General features: G+C 40.8%; 1 protein-coding gene across 2 annotated transcripts in view; it reads left to right on the top strand.

The window, feature by feature from the left end:
• The first annotated feature begins 7863 nt into the window (after positions 1–7863).
• Positions 7864–18736, top strand: part of VPS41 (VPS41 subunit of HOPS complex) — a 111127-nt gene continuing 100254 nt past the window's right edge. The window contains exons 1-2 of one of the 2 annotated variants that reach the window (XM_063405127.1): positions 7864–8343; positions 12191–12229. In XM_063405127.1, the coding sequence (XP_063261197.1) occupies positions 8323–8343; positions 12191–12229 (60 nt within the window). In that variant the 5' untranslated portion in view covers positions 7864–8322. Of the gene's footprint in view, positions 8353–12190; positions 12230–18736 lie in introns of both variants that reach the window. The other variant, XM_063405120.1, reaches the window with a different exon arrangement.

Below are 18736 nucleotides of genomic sequence, written 5' to 3'. Positions count from 1 at the left end.
GCTGCTTTGAAAGGATGAAACTAGGCTGGGACCAGCTGGGAGGAACATATAAATAGGAAGTGGGAACTCTTAAAGGAATAATAAGGACTATACAACAAGACAGCAAAACACAAAATAACCTTGAAGAAAAAATGCAACCATCTATTTCAGGTTTTTATATACCTATAGACTTTCATCTTTATATCAGAAGAATTAAAGACAAGGAGTAATTTAACTATTAAAAAAGGAACCCTTTAAGTGAAATGCCCACTGAAAATGGTAGAGTTGTTCACATAAATATAAAAGGAGTTTAAACTAATAGAGCTATGTCCCACCAAACATAAGTTAACAGAGTTAACAGAGTTAACAGAGATGGTAACAAATTTGAGGTATAGCAAACAACAGTCACAAAAAATTATTTGCAGAACATAAAACATCTTTTGTGAAACAATACATGCATCTTTCTATTTAACAAATAACTAAGAAACAATTTCATGTTAGACTAAAAGTTGTTACATGAGGAACAGAAACCTTTTAATACAGAACTTTCAGAAGTTACTGGCAGATGATTCCAGGGTGGATATAACAGATGGGGTCAAAGCTGAGGTAAGAAAAACTTAAATTTGCCATAGGGATAAGAAAAACCTAGTATGTACCAAGTCCTGCATCATTAAACTGAAAGTGTGCTTATCAAAACTGGTAGAGAACCATAGCAGAGCAATTTAAAACAGGGAAAAAAATGAAAGACCTTCTTTAAGTGTAAGGCAGAGAACTTTTTGGGTTTCAATGCCTCAAAAAATTTTGGAGGTACATAGTGTTAGCAAGTCAAAAAGTGACAAATTCATCAACAGCAGGTTTGTTAACAGATATGAGAAGAAGCAGTCAGAGGCTTGTCTTCTGACATCCCTAATTCCAGGCCAGTAGGGGCTACGATAAGGCAAGGGAGTAAAGCTCAGGGGTATGTGCTCTCCCCAGACTGCATACCATCACCACTGTGGAAGACCACGACAGGTGGACTACTGCTCTATTTCTTTTGTGTTCTTGATTTTTCTAACAGTGAGCATAGCTGCTCTTGAAATGACTTATCAGAAGTGCAGGGAGTTTTGTGTAGCTGGAAATGTGATGTCAAGGTATATTTTCTTTTAAAAAAATGGTACAAAAAAGGATTAATTAGGGTAAATCTCATAGCCCATGTTAGGGAGAAGCTCAGATTAAACAACATTACTATTCCCATCTGACTTCATAATCTACAGATCTAAGAAATTTTCTCATAGCATAATAAATTTTCCATTTCAGACTTGATCCTTCTCTACAAGACTGTTTTTATATTTAACTATCAGGTTTTTAGGAGGATCTCTTACTACCTCTCCCTTTATAATAGCCCATTGTTGTTGTTTAAATTTATGGGGGGGTCTCCGGGGAGTGCCCCCCGGAGACCCCCGGGGTCTTTTGGGGTCGTGGTGTTCCCGTGCTGGCAGGCAAGGAGACTTCAGACGCCGGTGGGGTGCTGATGAGGTGAGGGTTTATTCACTGAGGGAGAGGGGAAGGGGGGAGGGGGAAGGGGGGGAGAGGAGAGAGGAGCGTCCGGACGCCTCCAGGGGTAGAGGGGGAAGAGGGCAGAGCCTTCTGCCTTGGCATTCTTATCACAGAGGTTCAAAGGGGCGCGGTAACATTCTCCAGCCAATGAGGTTACAGATACAGGATACTGCAGGGAGGATACAGACTTAGGACAAACCATACATTTTCCAAGGGTGAGCCAGAGCAAACCATTTCCATAAAATGCAATCCCACAAGTCACCCTTTTTTTCTTTAAAATGTGAGAAGAGAAATATGACATATGACAATTAACAATTTAAAATGAAACAGTAATTACACAGTTTTGCAGCATGAAACCAAATACAATTGCAGTAAGGATTATGTTATAAGGTGAACAGTTGATCTGACCTTGTAATTGCAGTAGACGGGTTATGTGAGTTTATATTGCAAGATTTGAAACAAGTTAATAAATTTGTTTGAGCCTTTTCAGCGTGACTGGCCTAATAGTGTCTAGTCTTTTCTAACTGGCTTTTCAGACCACCATAGCTCCCAGCTTAGGCTGAGGCGCTGACTTCTGCTCCCATTCCAGGGACAGGAAAACACGTGGAGTTCCCCGGGCTCCACACACGGCTTCAGATTCTCCAGGTGGCCTGCTGCAGTTCCCCCATTGGGGCCGGGCAGGGGCAGTGAGGAATTTAAATCAACTCAAGCTGCCATTTATCTGTCACGGAATTCCCTTAAGGCCTGAACAGCAAGTCACTGACACTCACGGATCTGAGCCAAACCACTCCTTTCACTTTCCAACTGGTTCAACTAAAACAAAAGACCCCCAGTTTTAGGTCATCAAAAGAGAAACAAAAGAAAAAAACTACAAAAACCGTCAAATACTTTCTCAGACACTAATTTAGGTTATCAATCACCCTCAGAACTAACTGAGGACAGCATAAACCCAAAAAGCGTTACAGATTCAATAGTCTACACTACTGAATCGCGCCTTACAAGAAGACAATTCAAAAACTGCTTCCTTTGGATCTACACTTGTGACCTGAAAAGGCCTCTGCCTTCTAAAACAGAAAACAGGGGAATCTGCAATATTTACACACACAAAAGCTAGAAAGGCATAATTGTAAAACTACTTCATGGGGATGGGAAGGAAATGGAGGGGTTTGGGACACCCTGCTGTTTGGCCAGAACAGCTAGGGACAGGGGCAGAAAAACAGGGAAAGGGAATCGAAGTAGCATTAACAATTATACAAGGCTGTAAAACTGGTATTACAAATTCACTTTAGCTTTGGGGTTTGCTTTCTTAGCGTTTACCTTGTGGGACTTGAAAAGCGGAAGATGGGACTGAGAGCACGTGGCCATGGTGGCCATGCGGTCACAGCGCAGCACGTGGTGTTAGCTGTGCCGTGCCGGGTTTAGCAGGAAAGGGTTAACTCTCGGGGGTTTGTTAAGGGAAAGGGGGTTAGGGAGAAGGAGCAGCGAGGGGAGGAGGGGGTAAGGGTAAGGAAGGAGGTTACACAATTTACAAAACCGAGTTTTGGAAGGTGCGGGCTTGGGCACAACTGAAGACTGCTTTTTCCTTCTCTGATGGCCGTCTGGCTGAGTTCCTTTCACTGCTGTCTAGGGGCGTTGGCTTCTCGGGCTCGATCGATGGTGTGCAGGGCTCTTCTCGCCGCTGAGCCGGGCGGGGGGAGGGGCGCCTGTTCTCCGCTTGGCTTCTCCCGGTGCTGGGGCCCGCGCGCGCTGCGGCGGGGCCGGGACCACGTGTTGGCTCCGCCGGGACTGCCCCGCGCCGCGGTCCCGCTGGGCCGGGGCCGCTCCGCCGCCGGTTCGCCGCCCGCGCCGCGGCTGCCGCGCGCCGCTGCCGCGCGGCCCGCGCCGCCGAGCCGAGGTGGGCCGGGGCCGCGCCGCAGCCACGCGCCGCTGCAGCGGTCCCGCCGCGCCGGGGCTCACGCCGGAGCCTCGCCGCGGCGGAGCCGCGCCGCCCGGGCCGCGCCGCCCGGCGGGGCTGTGCAGCCCGCGCAGCGCCGAGGCGGGCCGGGGCCCCAAAGAGCCGGGACCCGGGCCCGCGCCGGGCTGGTCGGCGGTGGTGGGATGGCCGCGTGGTGGCTCACGAGGTCTCTGCGCGGTGGGGGAGGGGCCGCCCCGGGCCGCAATGGCCCAGAACGGCCGCTCCACCGGAGACGGCACAGAAACGGAGTTACCATGGTCCATCTGGTCTCAGGGTCGCTGATGCTGTTGCCCCACGTTGGGCGCCATCTGTTGTTGTTTAAATTTATGGGGGGGTCTCCGGGGAGTGCCCCCCGGAGACCCCCGGGGTCTTTTGGGGTCGTGGTGTTCCCGTGCTGGCAGGCAAGGAGACTTCAGACGCCGGTGGGGTGCTGATGAGGTGAGGGTTTATTCACTGAGGGAGAGGGGAAGGGGGGAGGGGGAAGGGGGGGAGAGGAGAGAGGAGCGTCCGGACGCCTCCAGGGGTAGAGGGGGAAGAGGGCAGAGCCTTCTGCCTTGGCATTCTTATCACAGAGGTTCAAAGGGGCGCGGTAACATTCTCCAGCCAATGAGGTTACAGATACAGGATACTGCAGGGAGGATACAGACTTAGGACAAACCATACATTTTCCAAGGGTGAGCCAGAGCAAACCATTTCCATAAAATGCAATCCCACAGCCCATGTATATCTTTAATAAATGGGTTTATGTTGTTTATTGTGCTTCACATTTTTTCATCTTCTTTGTGTGTTCTACACAGCACAAGTAGGTATCTTTCAATATACACTGCCTCAGAGTGAAGACAAAGAAAGCGAGCAAAAGAAAGACAGGTGGAGAGGGAGGGTCAGAGGAAGAAAGAAAAGACTGAGGAGGATGTTATTCCTGAAGGATTTGAAAATAAATTACTGAAAGTAATTTGAGAAAGTCTTTAAATGTCAGGGAATAAAGATCAACTATTTTAAAAAATTTGTAATCATCTTTCTGATATTGTTACCATTCTCATTATTATAAAAATAGCTGATAATTTAAACTTAATTTAAATATACAGCAGTGGTGGAACATAGTGGTAATGCATACTTCCATTTCTTACCTTGCCTCCTCGATGATATTGTAAATTACACAGGGGTTATCTTTAGCGCCAGTAACTGTGATGCCTATATGGTACTACTGTGTTTTACATTTATAACTGAATTTTTTATACAGTCGTTGATCTGATACTTATTTCAGGAAGAAATGTTGTAAATAAATTTTAGATATGGATTACGAAGAAAAAAAAAGTAAGCAACTGCAAAACAATATAATGCTAGCAAGTCCAACAAGATTGTTATTAAAGTACAAAGTTCCTGAACATATTCAAGATTGTAATTATGTAAGCTGTGATACAAATTGAAAGTGTCTTGCAGAAATAATTCTTTGATTGCAAGGAGTAAAAAAAAAAAAAAAAAAAAAAAGAAAAGTCTTTGTAAGTTTATTTCTACAGACAAACAAACAGAGGAAAATCTTTGAACTTCCATTGTACTGACAACATCACCATTTTACACAGCATAGTGTTTTTAAACACTATTAACTTACAGTTAACAACACCTCTTTTTTTTTAACTGAAGAAGTAGTGGTGAGAGTGGTGAGAGACAATCCAGCTGAACATTTTGTTGGATGAATCAGTCCTACTTGAAAGCAACTGAGAGCTCTTGGAGACTGAAATACAGTAATATAGCAAAGGATACTTGCTGCTTGTTATGTTTCACAGCAGTGAGAGAGAAAGTGTGATAAAGCAAGGCAGAAAAATTTAACACTCTTTGAACTCTGAATATTGGTCAGGGCCCAAGTTTTAATGCTAATTCTGATTTCTGTGGAAAAAAAGAATCAGAAATTCCTGACAGACTTTAATTTTTAAAATTCAAACTGGCTGGTATGTCAGCATCCTGTTAGAAATGTCCTGCAGAATTCCTATCCATTGGAAGCTCTGCATTAAAATAGGCACTAAGAACACTAAAGGCATTATGGTATGGCTAAAATATTTATTTAAAGATTTATGAAGAGTGCTATTTTTGGTGAACCAAGTTAAAACTAAGCTATAAAGTACAGCCACCTATCACATGAGATGAATCTGAGCCAAAGTGCTCTACCTACACTTCAAATCATCCATAATCTCACCAGACATCCCAAATCTCTACCTCTAGTACAACTAATTTAACCCAGATTTGAGTTCTATGCATGCTGGCAGACAGAGTGAGAGTAGGTTCTAAGGATAGGACTGAACAGTTATTTCCCTTAGGCAGTGCTATATTTCCCACTTATGCTGAACAATGCTTAAGCTTTTTATCTCCAAATGTTGACTGTTCTCAGGCCCAAATCTGTAGGATGTTGAGAACTTTGTGGGAGGAGCTGAAAGACTTTAAAACCTTTTGATGGCATTGCTTCTAGATGACTTTCAGCTCTTCTGGTGGGCAGGTGTGGAAGGGGTGGCAGAATCAGACGCCAACATAATAAATTTTCCTAACACAATAAAAACCTATAATTATGGCAGATTGAATTCATACCTTAAGTCTAAACAACAAAAGAATTAATATTGCACCATTCTGCCAGAAATAAGCAGTGCATTATAAGTAAATCACATTGTTTGTACCACTTACTCTGTGTGCAATGAAAACAAGAACAGCTGTTCCTTGATGGCTCAGTTTGTGAACAATGAACAAATGTGCACCATTAGCTGTTATAAAGCAAAGTTTACAGGATCTGCCATCCTTTCGTTTACACTCTGTTTTTCTTGGCACTTAAAAGGTCAGTTATTAATGTTCTCTCCAGTTTAAAAAGTGCCACAAAATGCCTGTTGATGTAAAAAAAGAAATAAATAAAAAGGGGGGGTGGGGTGGGGTGGGGTGGTGGGGGGCGACAGGGGGAAGAAAAGAAGAAAACAAATGCTGTTGCCCAAAACCCCTATTGAGAATATTGGTTTGTTTGTTGTTTTTTCCCCCTGAAAGTACAGAAAAAACTTCACTGGCCAAATTTCCTTTTCCTTTTACAAACTATACAGTGTTTCAAGTAACAGAAAATACAGCTTGTGCATTACATATTAAAGGATAAATCCTGTCTCCAGTGACAGCAATGTTATATTTTTTCATTGCTCTGAATAGGACTAAGATTGAAGAAGGACTGAATGGGCCTGTAATGAGCAGCATTCTGGGTAAGCCACACAGCTGTCAGCAGACACCTCTTCCAGTCTCTTATTTAAATTCATTAAGTTTCATCTTGAAATCAGTTAAATTTCTTGCCAGCAAGATTCTTCTAAGGACCATGCATATCTGACACATGGGAATCTACTTCTCATTTCCAACCTAAATGCACTGAAAATAGCTGACACTGATTTGATCTCATACATTTTACTTTAACAGTTCTTCTTCATCTTCAAATCTCTTTTATTGCTAGACTGAGGTTGCTAAGCTCTTCTTTTTATCAGTCTTCTCCAACAGATCAGACCCTAAAAGTGGTCCTCTGGTCCCTTCCAGTTTCAGTCAAATTTTTTGTAACAAAGGGGACTCCAAATTTACAATTATATCCAGATGTGATCTCAACAATATTTTGTACAATGGCAGCCATGGCCTGGATGACATTTACACACTTCTTTGCCCTGGCACCTTTATACTCCATAACAAACTATTAAAAAGATACTTTGTTTTATCATTTGCAAATTAAATTTATTCAGGATAGCTATATCTTCTAGCACTGAAACTGTAACTTTGATAGCTCTCTCTCAACCTTGTGTACCATTTTCACTGTGATTTTAAAGGACAGTTCAAGCTCTTCTCAGTCAAAATTCTGGCTATTAGTTTCTAAAGGTATGGCAATGAGACACATTATTTTCATAGCCAAGGTGATACTCTCTTGCAATTAACTGTATGGCCCTCAGGTTTTGCATTGTGGTATTATAAGATTTCCCTTTTATTGCCAAAGGTGATCTGCACTGCACATTTTTTAATTCATGGCTTTCAACACAAGGACATATAACACTGTAGCTCCACCTTAGATTTTAAATAGCTCCAGAGGCAAAACCCAAACGGTAGAAAGTCCTGCTTATTGCTTTTTAGCTTTGATTATCCTTGTAACACATAAAGAAAGCCACTTGTGTGCAAGCAAGACATTCAAGTCTTATTTTATGCTTTCAAAAATCAAAATACAGCAGCTTCTACAATTGAAGACATTTAGGCTTTTTGATATCCATCCCCCGACACTAGTGTGGGCCGTTTCAATACTGATGATTAAGTAAAAAGTCCAAAGAGGACAGAAACTGCTACAAGTAGGATCTGATGGAAATCGGAGGATCTAATGGCAACCGTAGCTGTGCTCGACCAGGTGCTGCTCACATGTATGGCAGGGCTGTACACAGCAGCGGCAGCAGGCAGGCTGCAATGGCCCCGGCTCATCAAGCACTGCAGCGGCTAGCTTCAGCCTCCTCACAGCTGGGGTGCCATGGAGCTGGGAAATCATGGTGCACTCCCTGAGAGAATCGATGGATTTCGGCTCAAAAGCATCTCGCAGCTAAGGGGGGCGCACAGGCAATTTGGCTGGGTTGTGCTGTCCATTTGGCCCAGTCTTGTATCTGCCCTCCGTTTTGTACGGCATCGCCACCACACCTCGGCTGGGCTGAGAAAGGAAAAAAGGGGGAGAAAGAAAAAAGAAAAAAGAAAAAAAAAAGAAATAAAACAAACAAAAAAAAACCCCCACACAAAAACCACCACCCCTTCCCTCCGAAACTACATATCCCAGAGTGCCTTCGCATCGCTTCCTGCCCCTCACATGACAGCTGCCTGGCCGCGCCATGGCGGAAGCCGGGGAGAAGGTAGAGAAGGTAGAGACTGTCAGTGCGCTGTGGCCGCAGCGCCGAGCAGCGGAGCTTAGAGCGGGGCGGCGGAAGAGCGGGGCCGGGGCCGGGGCACACGGGAGCGGAGGGGCGGAGGGACAGTGCCTGTGCCAGGGGCTGAGGCCGGGAGCCATTCCTGCGGGGTGCGGGGCCGGCGAGGGCAGCCCCGGCACAGCCTCCGGGACAGCCGCGCTGCACCGGGGCGGGGGAGGGGGATGGAGGCAGCGGAACGTGGGCCTGGCCGGGAGGGTGGGTTTAAAGTGCGTCTGGCGCTGTGGAGCCAAGATGAAAGAGCTAGAGGTTCTCTCTACCGAGGGACTTAGGAAACATGACCGAGTTTATCTCAACAAGGGAATTTTTTTTCTGAGACAAAAGTTGAGGAGTTTGGTGCTGTTGTTCCCTTACTCGGTTGTTCTCCTAAAGCTCCCCGTCCCTAGATTGCTCTTTCTCAAGGCAACAATAACAACAACAACAACAACAACAACAACAACAACAACAACAACAACAACAACAACAACAACAAAAAAAAAAAAAAGCGGGGGGGTGGCAAAAAGTGTAGTTACTGACCCTTTCAGGTACTTTCTAAATGTTTCTTTGCTGAGCCACTATTTGGACAGACAGCTGAGCTGCAGTCTTGGATGCTCAAAAGTGGGAGAGTCTTAGAATTACTTCAAGGTAACCGGCCAAAGTTAGAGACTGGCATCTGGTTTCCACCTCCCCTGCTGACAGAGTTTTATTGGAAGGGCTTGCCTTCCCTGGGGGAGACTTTTTTCCCCAGGACTGGTGAGTTTTTAACTGTGGCGGCCTTTGAAAAGATGAAACAAACTGGGACATGTCTTCTCTAAAAATACAAGAGATTAAACTAGTCTGTATTCTGCTCTCTTTGGACTATGACAGGAGAGTTACCTTATTCAGTTCATTTCCTCTTGGTAGCATGCACACCTCTTATGAAAGGATGTGTGTGCTGTGCATGTGTTTCTGTAAAACTCAGGTTTTGTGGCTTTCACCTTCCACCAGGCTTATGTTATAGGCCTAAACATGTAGTGGATTATATTTGGTATTTTTAAAACCGGGGGAAGGGAAAACCCTATACCCACCATACTGGAAAGCCCACTTAAGAATTTTTTGAGAAGTTAATGTTTGATCTGTTAAGTGAGAGATCATAATAGTGAGAGATTACTTCACATTTCTATGGTTTCCTCATCTGTATTCCCTTACTGCATTCTTAGGCTGCTTAAGCAACAGTGTTTGTCAGCTGGCTGAAGTGTACTGCTGATTTTCCCCTAGAGTCTGAGATTGCTATTCCTACATGGTTTTGGATTCTGGTTGTCTACCAATCTCATTCTAGGGATTTCTTTCCGCAGTTACAAGGCTGCTAAAAAGTGGAAGTGGAGGATAATCCTCTCAGTTCATGCATTTAGAGGGAAGGCAAAGAAAGCTAACAAAACCCCAGGGCAATCGTAACTACAGTTTACTGTTCCAGTTTGCCTAAGCAAATAGGAAAACCAGGGAAAAAGGTTTTCATAGTAAGTTACAAGCAAAGTGAGTTTGTAGGTAAGGATCAATTCTAAGCACCTTCAGCTAAGTTCTTGTCAGGGAACAAATACAATTTCTGCATTGCTTTCCTTAGCCAAGGCTCCCTCTGATTTTTTATGTTATTTTCTGCAGTAAAACATTAGGGCCATGAAGCATTTGTATGCCATTTGTGAAATTTAGTATCTGGGGCTGCAGTGCCCTGTGAATACAGTAGGGATACCAGGGTAGATGTCCTAAATAAAAATAGATTTATATTTTCTTAATTCACATGGATTGATTATCAGAATCAACTTCTGACATGCCCTAATTTTGTATGTCAGTATTCTCTAGTGATGCTTTTGCACATAACTTGCAGCTCAGTTAAGTAGCTCATCAGGTGGGTATGAGGACCAGCTGCTGTCTCACTAAGTGGGCTGTTAATCCCACCCTGCGCGTGTGTTGGTCTGAGGGCATGCTGTTAGGTAGTGAGCTCATCCTGAAAGGAAGTTTTTGTTCCTAGACAGCCAAAAAAATTGGAACCATGAGGAACAGATGTAAGTGGCGTAGCTGCACTAGAAAGTCTCATGTATACCAGCCAAAGTGTCACTTGCTGTAATTCCTTTGTTTGGGAGAACTTTTTATTTTTCACACTGTGTGATTTATATCAAAACATCATAACAGTAGTGCTATTAATTTTGATTTATTAAGGAGTTGAGTAGGTAGCCCTGGGTATTCAGGAGAGAAAATCACTTTTTTTATTAGGAATCTGATGATAGTTTGCATTGGACTTTGTATGTTGTTCTAGCTCATCCAATCAGATGGCAGTATTACACCACAATGTTTTAGATCTGTTCTCACTTGGTTATTGTTAAGTAGAGTTTCAGATGCGCAAATGTATGTAACAAAAGTGTAATTTCCTGAAAAGTTACAGCAGCTTGTGATTAGAGACTGGGAGACTGACAGACAAACAGTTGTGCTTGCAAAGTCGAACCTAAACTTCAAAGGATGCCAAGATTTTACTCCATCTTCCCTTGATTCCCATGTACTTCTTACTCACAATTTCCCAACTCATGTCACAAGTATAGACTACACTGATAACCCTTTGATGGAATGTGTATTTTAGAGGTGGACCTATCTGTAGTGAGAAAAATGGAGGAAACTCATGTCAGTAATTGTGGTAACACCTTGCATGAAGCTTTCCATAGAAGGCAGAAGTGCTGCTTTCCTTCTCTCCCATCTGCTGTGATGGTCATTATGGACATCAATGTGGGCCTCCACTAATGAAAAGGAAGCCTTTGCTTTTGGTGTACAGGTCAAAATCAGTGCATTATATAAACACATAAAATAAATAAATATGAGAAACAAAAAAATACACTGGTTGTCAGTGCATTAAATTTTCTTCCTTTTCCATTTTTTTCCAAGCTGTTGATAAGCATGTAATTTTTTTTTGTCGTCTGGTGGAATTCTTATTAATCTTATTATTCAAATAGTCCCTTCATAAGATTTGAAATGCTACCTTCTCTCTTGCTTGTTCTTTGTTTATATCATATTTTATTGTTAAAATGCTTACATTCACTGCCAGTGTTCTAGTTGTAATCCTTTATTGCTATTGATAAAGATGAATGCGTTAAGTAAATCTTCATTTTGCTGACTTCTTTGAGGAGGCATTGCGTCAGCAGATTTTCTCAGTGGACAGACAAGAGATGAGCGGGAGTTGACTTAGAAAATTTTTTTGTAGGGTAGGAAGAATCATCTTTGCAGAGAGAGATGATTTAAAGGTACAGTTGTTTCAAAGGTAGGAGAAAGCCGTGTCTTGCATTAACATCAGATGTGAAGGAGAAAATCATTGAATGATGGATTTCTATGGAAAATGGTTTGAAATTGTTTAAGTTTAAAATAAGCCTATTAACATCTGAATAACTGAATAGCAAAGCTGGTGTGTGGATAACTTGAGAATGCTGTTCTGCTATGGAAGTTAAGATATGGGCAGTTTCTTGTCAAAATTTGGTGCTGCTTCTGGAAGTGGGGAAGATATCACAGGGGCAGATTCTCAGACGGCCAAATCACTCTCTCATAGGGTAACTGACAACAGTGTCCCTGCTGCTCCTGAGTACCACTCATGGTACTTGCATGCAAGTGCAAGCATAAATCTAGTATGAATGACAAGGATGGAAACTCTGAACTTTTGAGTTGCTTCTGCTTTGTCTTTAATTTCTTAATAAGGGTTTAAAAGTACTTCTTAAAGGGAAATACTGCACAATTATGCGTATACTTAGCTATTTACCCCTTTTGTTTTTTGTGTCATTTTCAGGAAACCAGGTCTAATGAGGAATCAACAGATGAATCTGAGGTAAACCTTCTTAAAATGTTTCACACTCCAGTCTGTGTTAGTGTGGTCAGTGGTAGTTTTTTGTCAATGTGGAGAGAAAAATACTATTTCACTGGTGGTTTTTACATGTTTGGCCAGTATTATGTAGCAAGGGTTGTTGATCTGGGCTTAAATTATTAAAAAGAAGCTGCGAAGTGCTATTAGAAGCTTCTTTAGATTTAAAAAAACCCCACAATTGCCCCATTAAGTAAAATAAATTATTTTGAGAGATAAATTCAAGTGCATTTGCTTCTGTTTTAATAAAATGAAAATTTGTAAGTATAATTATATATGCAATAATAATACATTCAGGTAATTACTTTGTTATTTTAATAGCTTCACAGTCTAGACTTAATCATGTCCTGTAGATTCGCTGTTCTTGAGATGATGTTTTGTCAAAATTGTCTCATTTCCTGGAGAGGTCTGCCTACACTAATGTGGGTGATGGGAAAAGGGGGCTGGGGGTGAGGAGAGAAAGGAAGCTACAGAGTTCAAGAGTTTGTCCCTGAGCTGTAATGTACTAACTCCAAACCTGCCATCATTGAAGGAACCATAAAAGATATGAAAGAGTTAATTATATCGGGCTGGTCTAGGATAGCTACAGGAAGAAAGAAATAAAGGTGGCTGAACAGCTTAGGTTGTGGCCCACCAGCAAGAACAGTTGACACAGAGAAGACTATTACCTTGAGTGTTTTCACTCATATATCTGAGTGGCTCCTAGACTTATGAAACTTTAATGGACTTGCTATTATAGGAAGATTTTGTTTTTTACCAAGAGACAAATCTCCAGACTAAGCAGACAGAAATCCTAATTTCTATTACAGTGGATAGTGCAGAGACTGTAGTGGTGGATTCCGGAAAAAACTTTTTACAGTGGAAGATGGCTTTGTTTCTTATGGGATTTTGTTTTCTTTCTGCCATTGAGTGGTTGTCTTCAGTGGCACTGAATGGCAATATTGGTGAGAGGCAGGGGTTTTTTTGCCCTTAATCATTGCTCTGTGGAACAGCTCCCTGGGCCAGACTCTTTTTGCCCAGTGTGAAATGCTTTCATTCTTAATAGTGGTTTGTGATGTGGAGATTAACAGTCCTTGGGCAAGGACTCAGTACTTGGTAGAACAGTAATCCTCTCAAGGCTTGACATCCACAGGATAGTGAACACAGATACTTACCTACGGAGGTGATTCTTTTTTTCTTAAAGCCTATTGCAATGAAAAAATGGCACTTTTAACGGCCTTTCAAGATGTCAGCTGTAGCAAATCAGTATTTACAGCAGAATTAATCATGAATGGGTTGCCACGTTGGTGGGGGTTCACTGGTTTTTACCCTAAGGAAAAATAGGCATCATGCATCTTTCACAAAATTGAAAGTCCTAAAATTTCAACTAGATCTATGTTAAAGTTGATGTCTAGAAGTGAAAAGGAAATTTATGTATTGAGAATGTAGATACTGGATCTAAAGGACAACTGTCATTCTAATGCCTGCGAAAATACTTTGCATTAGTCATCTTCGAGTGTGAAGTCCAGTCTTTAGTATCTTGACCATCAGTAAATAGTTAATGAAAATAGGAATGAAACTGATTAGACTAATTCTAATGATTGTTCAGATAAAACCAAAATGGTAAAAGCACAAAGTGTAAATGTTCCTAGTGATTGCTTATATTATTTGAGATATGGTCAGAGCTAAGATCAAACTGATGTCTTCACTCCTACCTCCTGTGATCAAAAAATTGTAATTATTTGTTTTGAATGGTCTATAATTTGAATAATCAGACATGTATTTTATGATGGTAGTTCTAGAATAAGAGATTCTAATTCTTGCAGCCATTAAAAATATATACTTATGACATGGACTTCACAAACATCTTACCATAGTACTAAATTTTTTTACATACACAATTACTCTTGCAATTAATTTAATTTAAATTCTTCATATTCTGATTCTGAATAAATTATGCCTGTCTGAACTGGATGTGTAAACAAAATGGACTTTTTTCTATTGTTTTTACACTTTTGTGCCATTATCTTAGCTAAGAATCAAATATACATTAATTCTGTCTCATGCAGCAATTCTCTTACTATCATTCCTTTAGCATCTTCTAGCAAATAAGATTATAGTGCTATTTTGCTGCCTGCCTGGTTTGTTTTGAATGACAGGCTCTTTAACAATTGCCAGGATGCTTATTTGCACAGACTTAGTGGTAGAGCTTAATAGTAGGCCTCAAATGTGGAAGTCTGCAAAAATTGACTTCCTGAATGTACGTCATCTAAAAGCTCATCAATGTAAGTTTGGTTCCAGCAATGGCTCCACAGGAAATTGAGTTCTAAGGCTGCCCTGGTGTAAAAGTACTTCCTAGCTATTTAAGTCAGGATGTGTAAAATGCAAATGTATCAATTAGCAGAGATAGTTCAGATGTTAAGCAGACCTTACTTTCAAAATAGAGATAACTGTTATTACTTGTAAAATTTGTAGAACTTGTAGCACTTGTAGAAATGTAATTGATATTTCCTGGTAACTACAGTACAGTTGACACTTTTGTATCATGTTCTTGTATATGATTTGGGGGATTATAAGCTTTTTCTTTTCCCATAGCCAGACTGCTATATATTATGCCATGGTGTGATGAGGAAGCTGTATATCTAATAGTCCTCTAATTCTTAGGGGAAAACCTCCTTGTTTTGTGAAGTAATTTTACTGTAGTCTTGAAGCATAAGTATTTACTTTTTGTATGTTTGGCTATAGACATTTGGTTTTGGTGAGTTTTTGTTTTGGGGGTTTTAATTTTTTTTTTCTGAAGTATATTTGCATTACTTATCCCAACCTTGTCTAATCATCAAATATTCAGCCAGATTTGAGGCTGGATCTGAGCAGGTATGTTTGGCTGAAAAGTCCTAGTACAATGTGGTTTCACTGGCTTATTTAATTTTATTTTATAGTATCTGAAGCTTAATGTTTGGACTGTCACATTCGTTGAGATCTAAAAAATAGATAGCAAAGTAATCTGACTTTTGGGTATTTGGAAACTGTGGAGGAAAAAAAATCTCCATAAATTATGTACAGCCTGAATCTGAATTTATTTTCAAATTATTCTTCCTCGCAATGCGATTGTTTCTGTAAAATCTTACTTTTCTCAGTTGAGCTGGTTTCTGTCAGACGGTTATGTTTTGCTAGCTAATTAGCAAAGAATAAAAGGCTTAAAATTTTCTCCTCTATTCTAATTTACTACAGGGTTTAAGAGGAAATTGTGCTGATCCAACATGTGACTTTTTTTACAGGAAGCATCCTTTCAAGAACAAATGTCCCATGAATTATAAATGAGTGCTATGTCCCAAAAAATGATCCTTGATTATGTAAGGCGTGTCACTGTTTGGTTTTGGGGTGTTTTTTTGATGCTGCACTACAGCAGAAATGTTTTGTTTTGCTATTGTCTACTTGTTAAATCACAAAAAAAAGCCATGTGAGTGCAGATGTTCATGTTCTGCAAAGAGGTATTAGAATAGTATTTTTTTTAAAAAAAGGTGCGTTGATTTCTGTTCTTCTGTTTTTTTGTTAGATACATGAATATATTAGTCATCAGTATTGCATGTATTTTCATTCTAGCACTTCTATTTTTATATGTCCCCTTCTTAACATTTTTTGGTGTTTTGATCACTGTTACCCTGTGAAAGGAACATGTTTGTTCATTTAGTTTCTTGTTTAGTGTTATAAATGCCAATACAATATTCCAATTAAAATTATAATTTTAGTTTATTAACAAAAAGATTGAATTACAGAATTTTGGCAACACCACCCACAGCGGAGATACTTGACGATTTTACCTGGGAAAAAGTCAAGGGTGAACCTGGACTCAGTACCTGGCCGACTGCCGTACCCCCTAGGTTCACGAATTGGCCTCGTTCGGGACTAAGTTTTTATGCACTTTATCCCGCCTCTGGCAAAAATTTCCTCATAGTCCTTTTGTTTCCAAGCTAGTTATTCAAATTCATAGTTATCTCCGGCTTAGCTGAAAAGAGTTTCTTTTTGCTGTGAGGTGTCTATCTCTGGTTTCCCGGGAGTGAATAGACACCAAGGTTTTATAAATGGTATAAGTTCATCTCCGGAGGTGTGGATGATGATGGTCCTCTAATGGTTGTGTTCCATGCTGGGATGAGGGTGGTGGCTGAAGATAAGGGTCTGATGAGGGGGTTGGCTGAAGATAATGATCTGACGACTCTGCCATCCAGGGAGAAGACTGATAGCTTATCTTAATGTGTCTTCTCCTGATGCTGAGGAGAATGTCCGTTTTCTGTAAATCCTTTGTCTCCTTTCTGAATGTTAAATTCCAGGGTGGTGCCTGCTTTTTGTCTTAGCAAATTTTCAAGGCACACTGAAACTTATATTTTCATATAACATATATACAGTGATTTTCATAGTTTTAATATGTCATAACCCATAAGAACATGAATTAACATCCCATATTTTTCATATTTAGTTATTTAAACACTATATTAGTAAATTCCTTGAGAGTTTGTAGAGAGAAATATATTGTAGAAATTCCTGGTTAATCCACTGCTCAAACTATTTCTGGTGGTATAGGAATATCCCTCTCTGATACACTTTTCCCATTGAAATTGGTAGTGTTTTTTTCCTTAAAGGCTTTGAAAACTGATCAGAGCAGGAACACAGGAAAAAATGTAAGCCTTAAAAAGAGGCAGCTAAAAAGCCTTCATGTTTTCTTTCTCTTTTCAGTACACTGCCAGTTTTAGTCTTGTAGGTTGGGCCTGGATTAGGTCAAAGCAATTAAATCATTTCAAGTAAATAAAGCATCTGGTGAAAAAGTCTCCTTGTCATACTGTGTTTCCATCAGAACGTTCTCTTAACCTGGGGTGTTGATTACTGGGCTGGAAGAGGTAAGCTGTTCTGTGGATAGTTGCATTTGAAGGGACATCACCATTGCAAGAAAAATGGATGGTTGAAAGGTAGATGTGGCTACTGTACTTTAGTCCCAGTTACCTTTTTTTGTCTCCTGTCTGACCTTTTCCAAAGTACTTCTTTTAATCATGTCACTTTTCCTTCCTATTGAATAGTTGTACACTAGTGTCCTGGGGTGACAGGACATTTTCATGCTTTGTATCCCAAATCGTGGGGTTTTTTTTCCTGTTCCCATGTTCCCAGTTTGTTTTGTCTATAGCTGAGCCCCTCCCCCGGCTGCTTGCTTTTGGCTTGCTTGCTGCTAGCTTTAGGCTGCTTTGCTGGCTTTGCTCTCTTGCTTTCTGCTTTTTGCTTGCTTTTTGCCATTTTTCTGCTTTTGTGTTTCCCCTTCTTTCCTTCCTCCCTTCCCTGAAGACATCGGACCTGCTTCGGGCCCTGATTCGGGAACATCAAGGGAAAACCCCCCGGAGTCTGCACCTGAGAGAAGCTTTGGCACCCTCCCCAGCAGAGACTGCTCACCCTCTCTTGGACTGGTGAAAACATTTGTTGTCATCTCGGACTGTTTTTCTTGTGTTGGGGAGTGTTTTTTTCGTTGTTTCTCAATAAACAAGTTTTTTCCACTTTTCCTCTGAGGAAATTCCTCCCGAACCCGGTGGTGGGGGAGGGAGTTGTGGGAATTTTCCCCTAAATTTGTCCTAAACTAGGACAACTAGGTTATTTTTAAAAATGTAAAATGGGAGAAAATGCTCAAAAAGTATATTCTGTTTCACATATCTGGGAAGTCTGAAGAGAGATTGTTTCCTTCTGCCTGGCTTTAATTTAAATTGGCCTTTTGGGGAGAATGGAAGGAAAAGTTACATAAATTCCAAGTACGAAGTTCTCTTTATTGATGAGGAAATGTATGATGCAAATAATTTATCAATTTGAGTCAGTAGGATGAGCATAGTAAATTATTTATTGAAGTTTAAATGCAATCTTTTCATACATTAATTTGAAAAACAAGTTTGCAGTGACTAGTAACTAACATTATAATAAACATTATTAGAAGATTGACTTGCAGGAAAAAATGGATTATTGCAATCTTCTTTTAAGATGTTCTGGTTTTGAGTGAAAATTAAATTCATTTAATGAGCTATTAATATTAACCAGAAGTGCCTGGTCTATCTGTGTGTTGTGGAATACATAAAAAGTAAAAATGCTGCTGTGCTTCCTACATAAATTAAATGCAGTAGCAAAGATGCTGTGTTGGCAGAGTATGCAGATGTGGATTTTCCAAAACACTAAATGTATTTCTCTGTGTGGAATAACACTCTTGGCTGCAAAAAGAAAGTAATGGTGAAATTCAGCTCTTCCCCAGTGGTGGGCAGGTGAGCTTCAAAAACGGCTATTCTCAAAACTGCACTGTCAGCTTTTCATATGCAGTAGATCACAAGGTGGCAACTGGGTAGTTGCTTGAGTAGTGTTCACAGGGGAAACAAATGTTTGCCCAAGTTCCTTAGTCAGCAAAAGGACAATAAAAGTAGAAATGCGTAGCTTCATTGACATTTGAACTGAGTTCGGATTTTTCTGTGCTGGAATTGG

This window comes from Prinia subflava, chromosome 1 (assembly GCF_021018805.1).
Source record: "Prinia subflava isolate CZ2003 ecotype Zambia chromosome 1, Cam_Psub_1.2, whole genome shotgun sequence".
NCBI classification, from domain to species: Eukaryota; Metazoa; Chordata; class Aves; order Passeriformes; family Cisticolidae; genus Prinia; species Prinia subflava.
The sequence above is the reverse complement of the archived record's forward strand: the minus strand, read 5'-3'. Positions and strand labels throughout refer to the sequence as shown.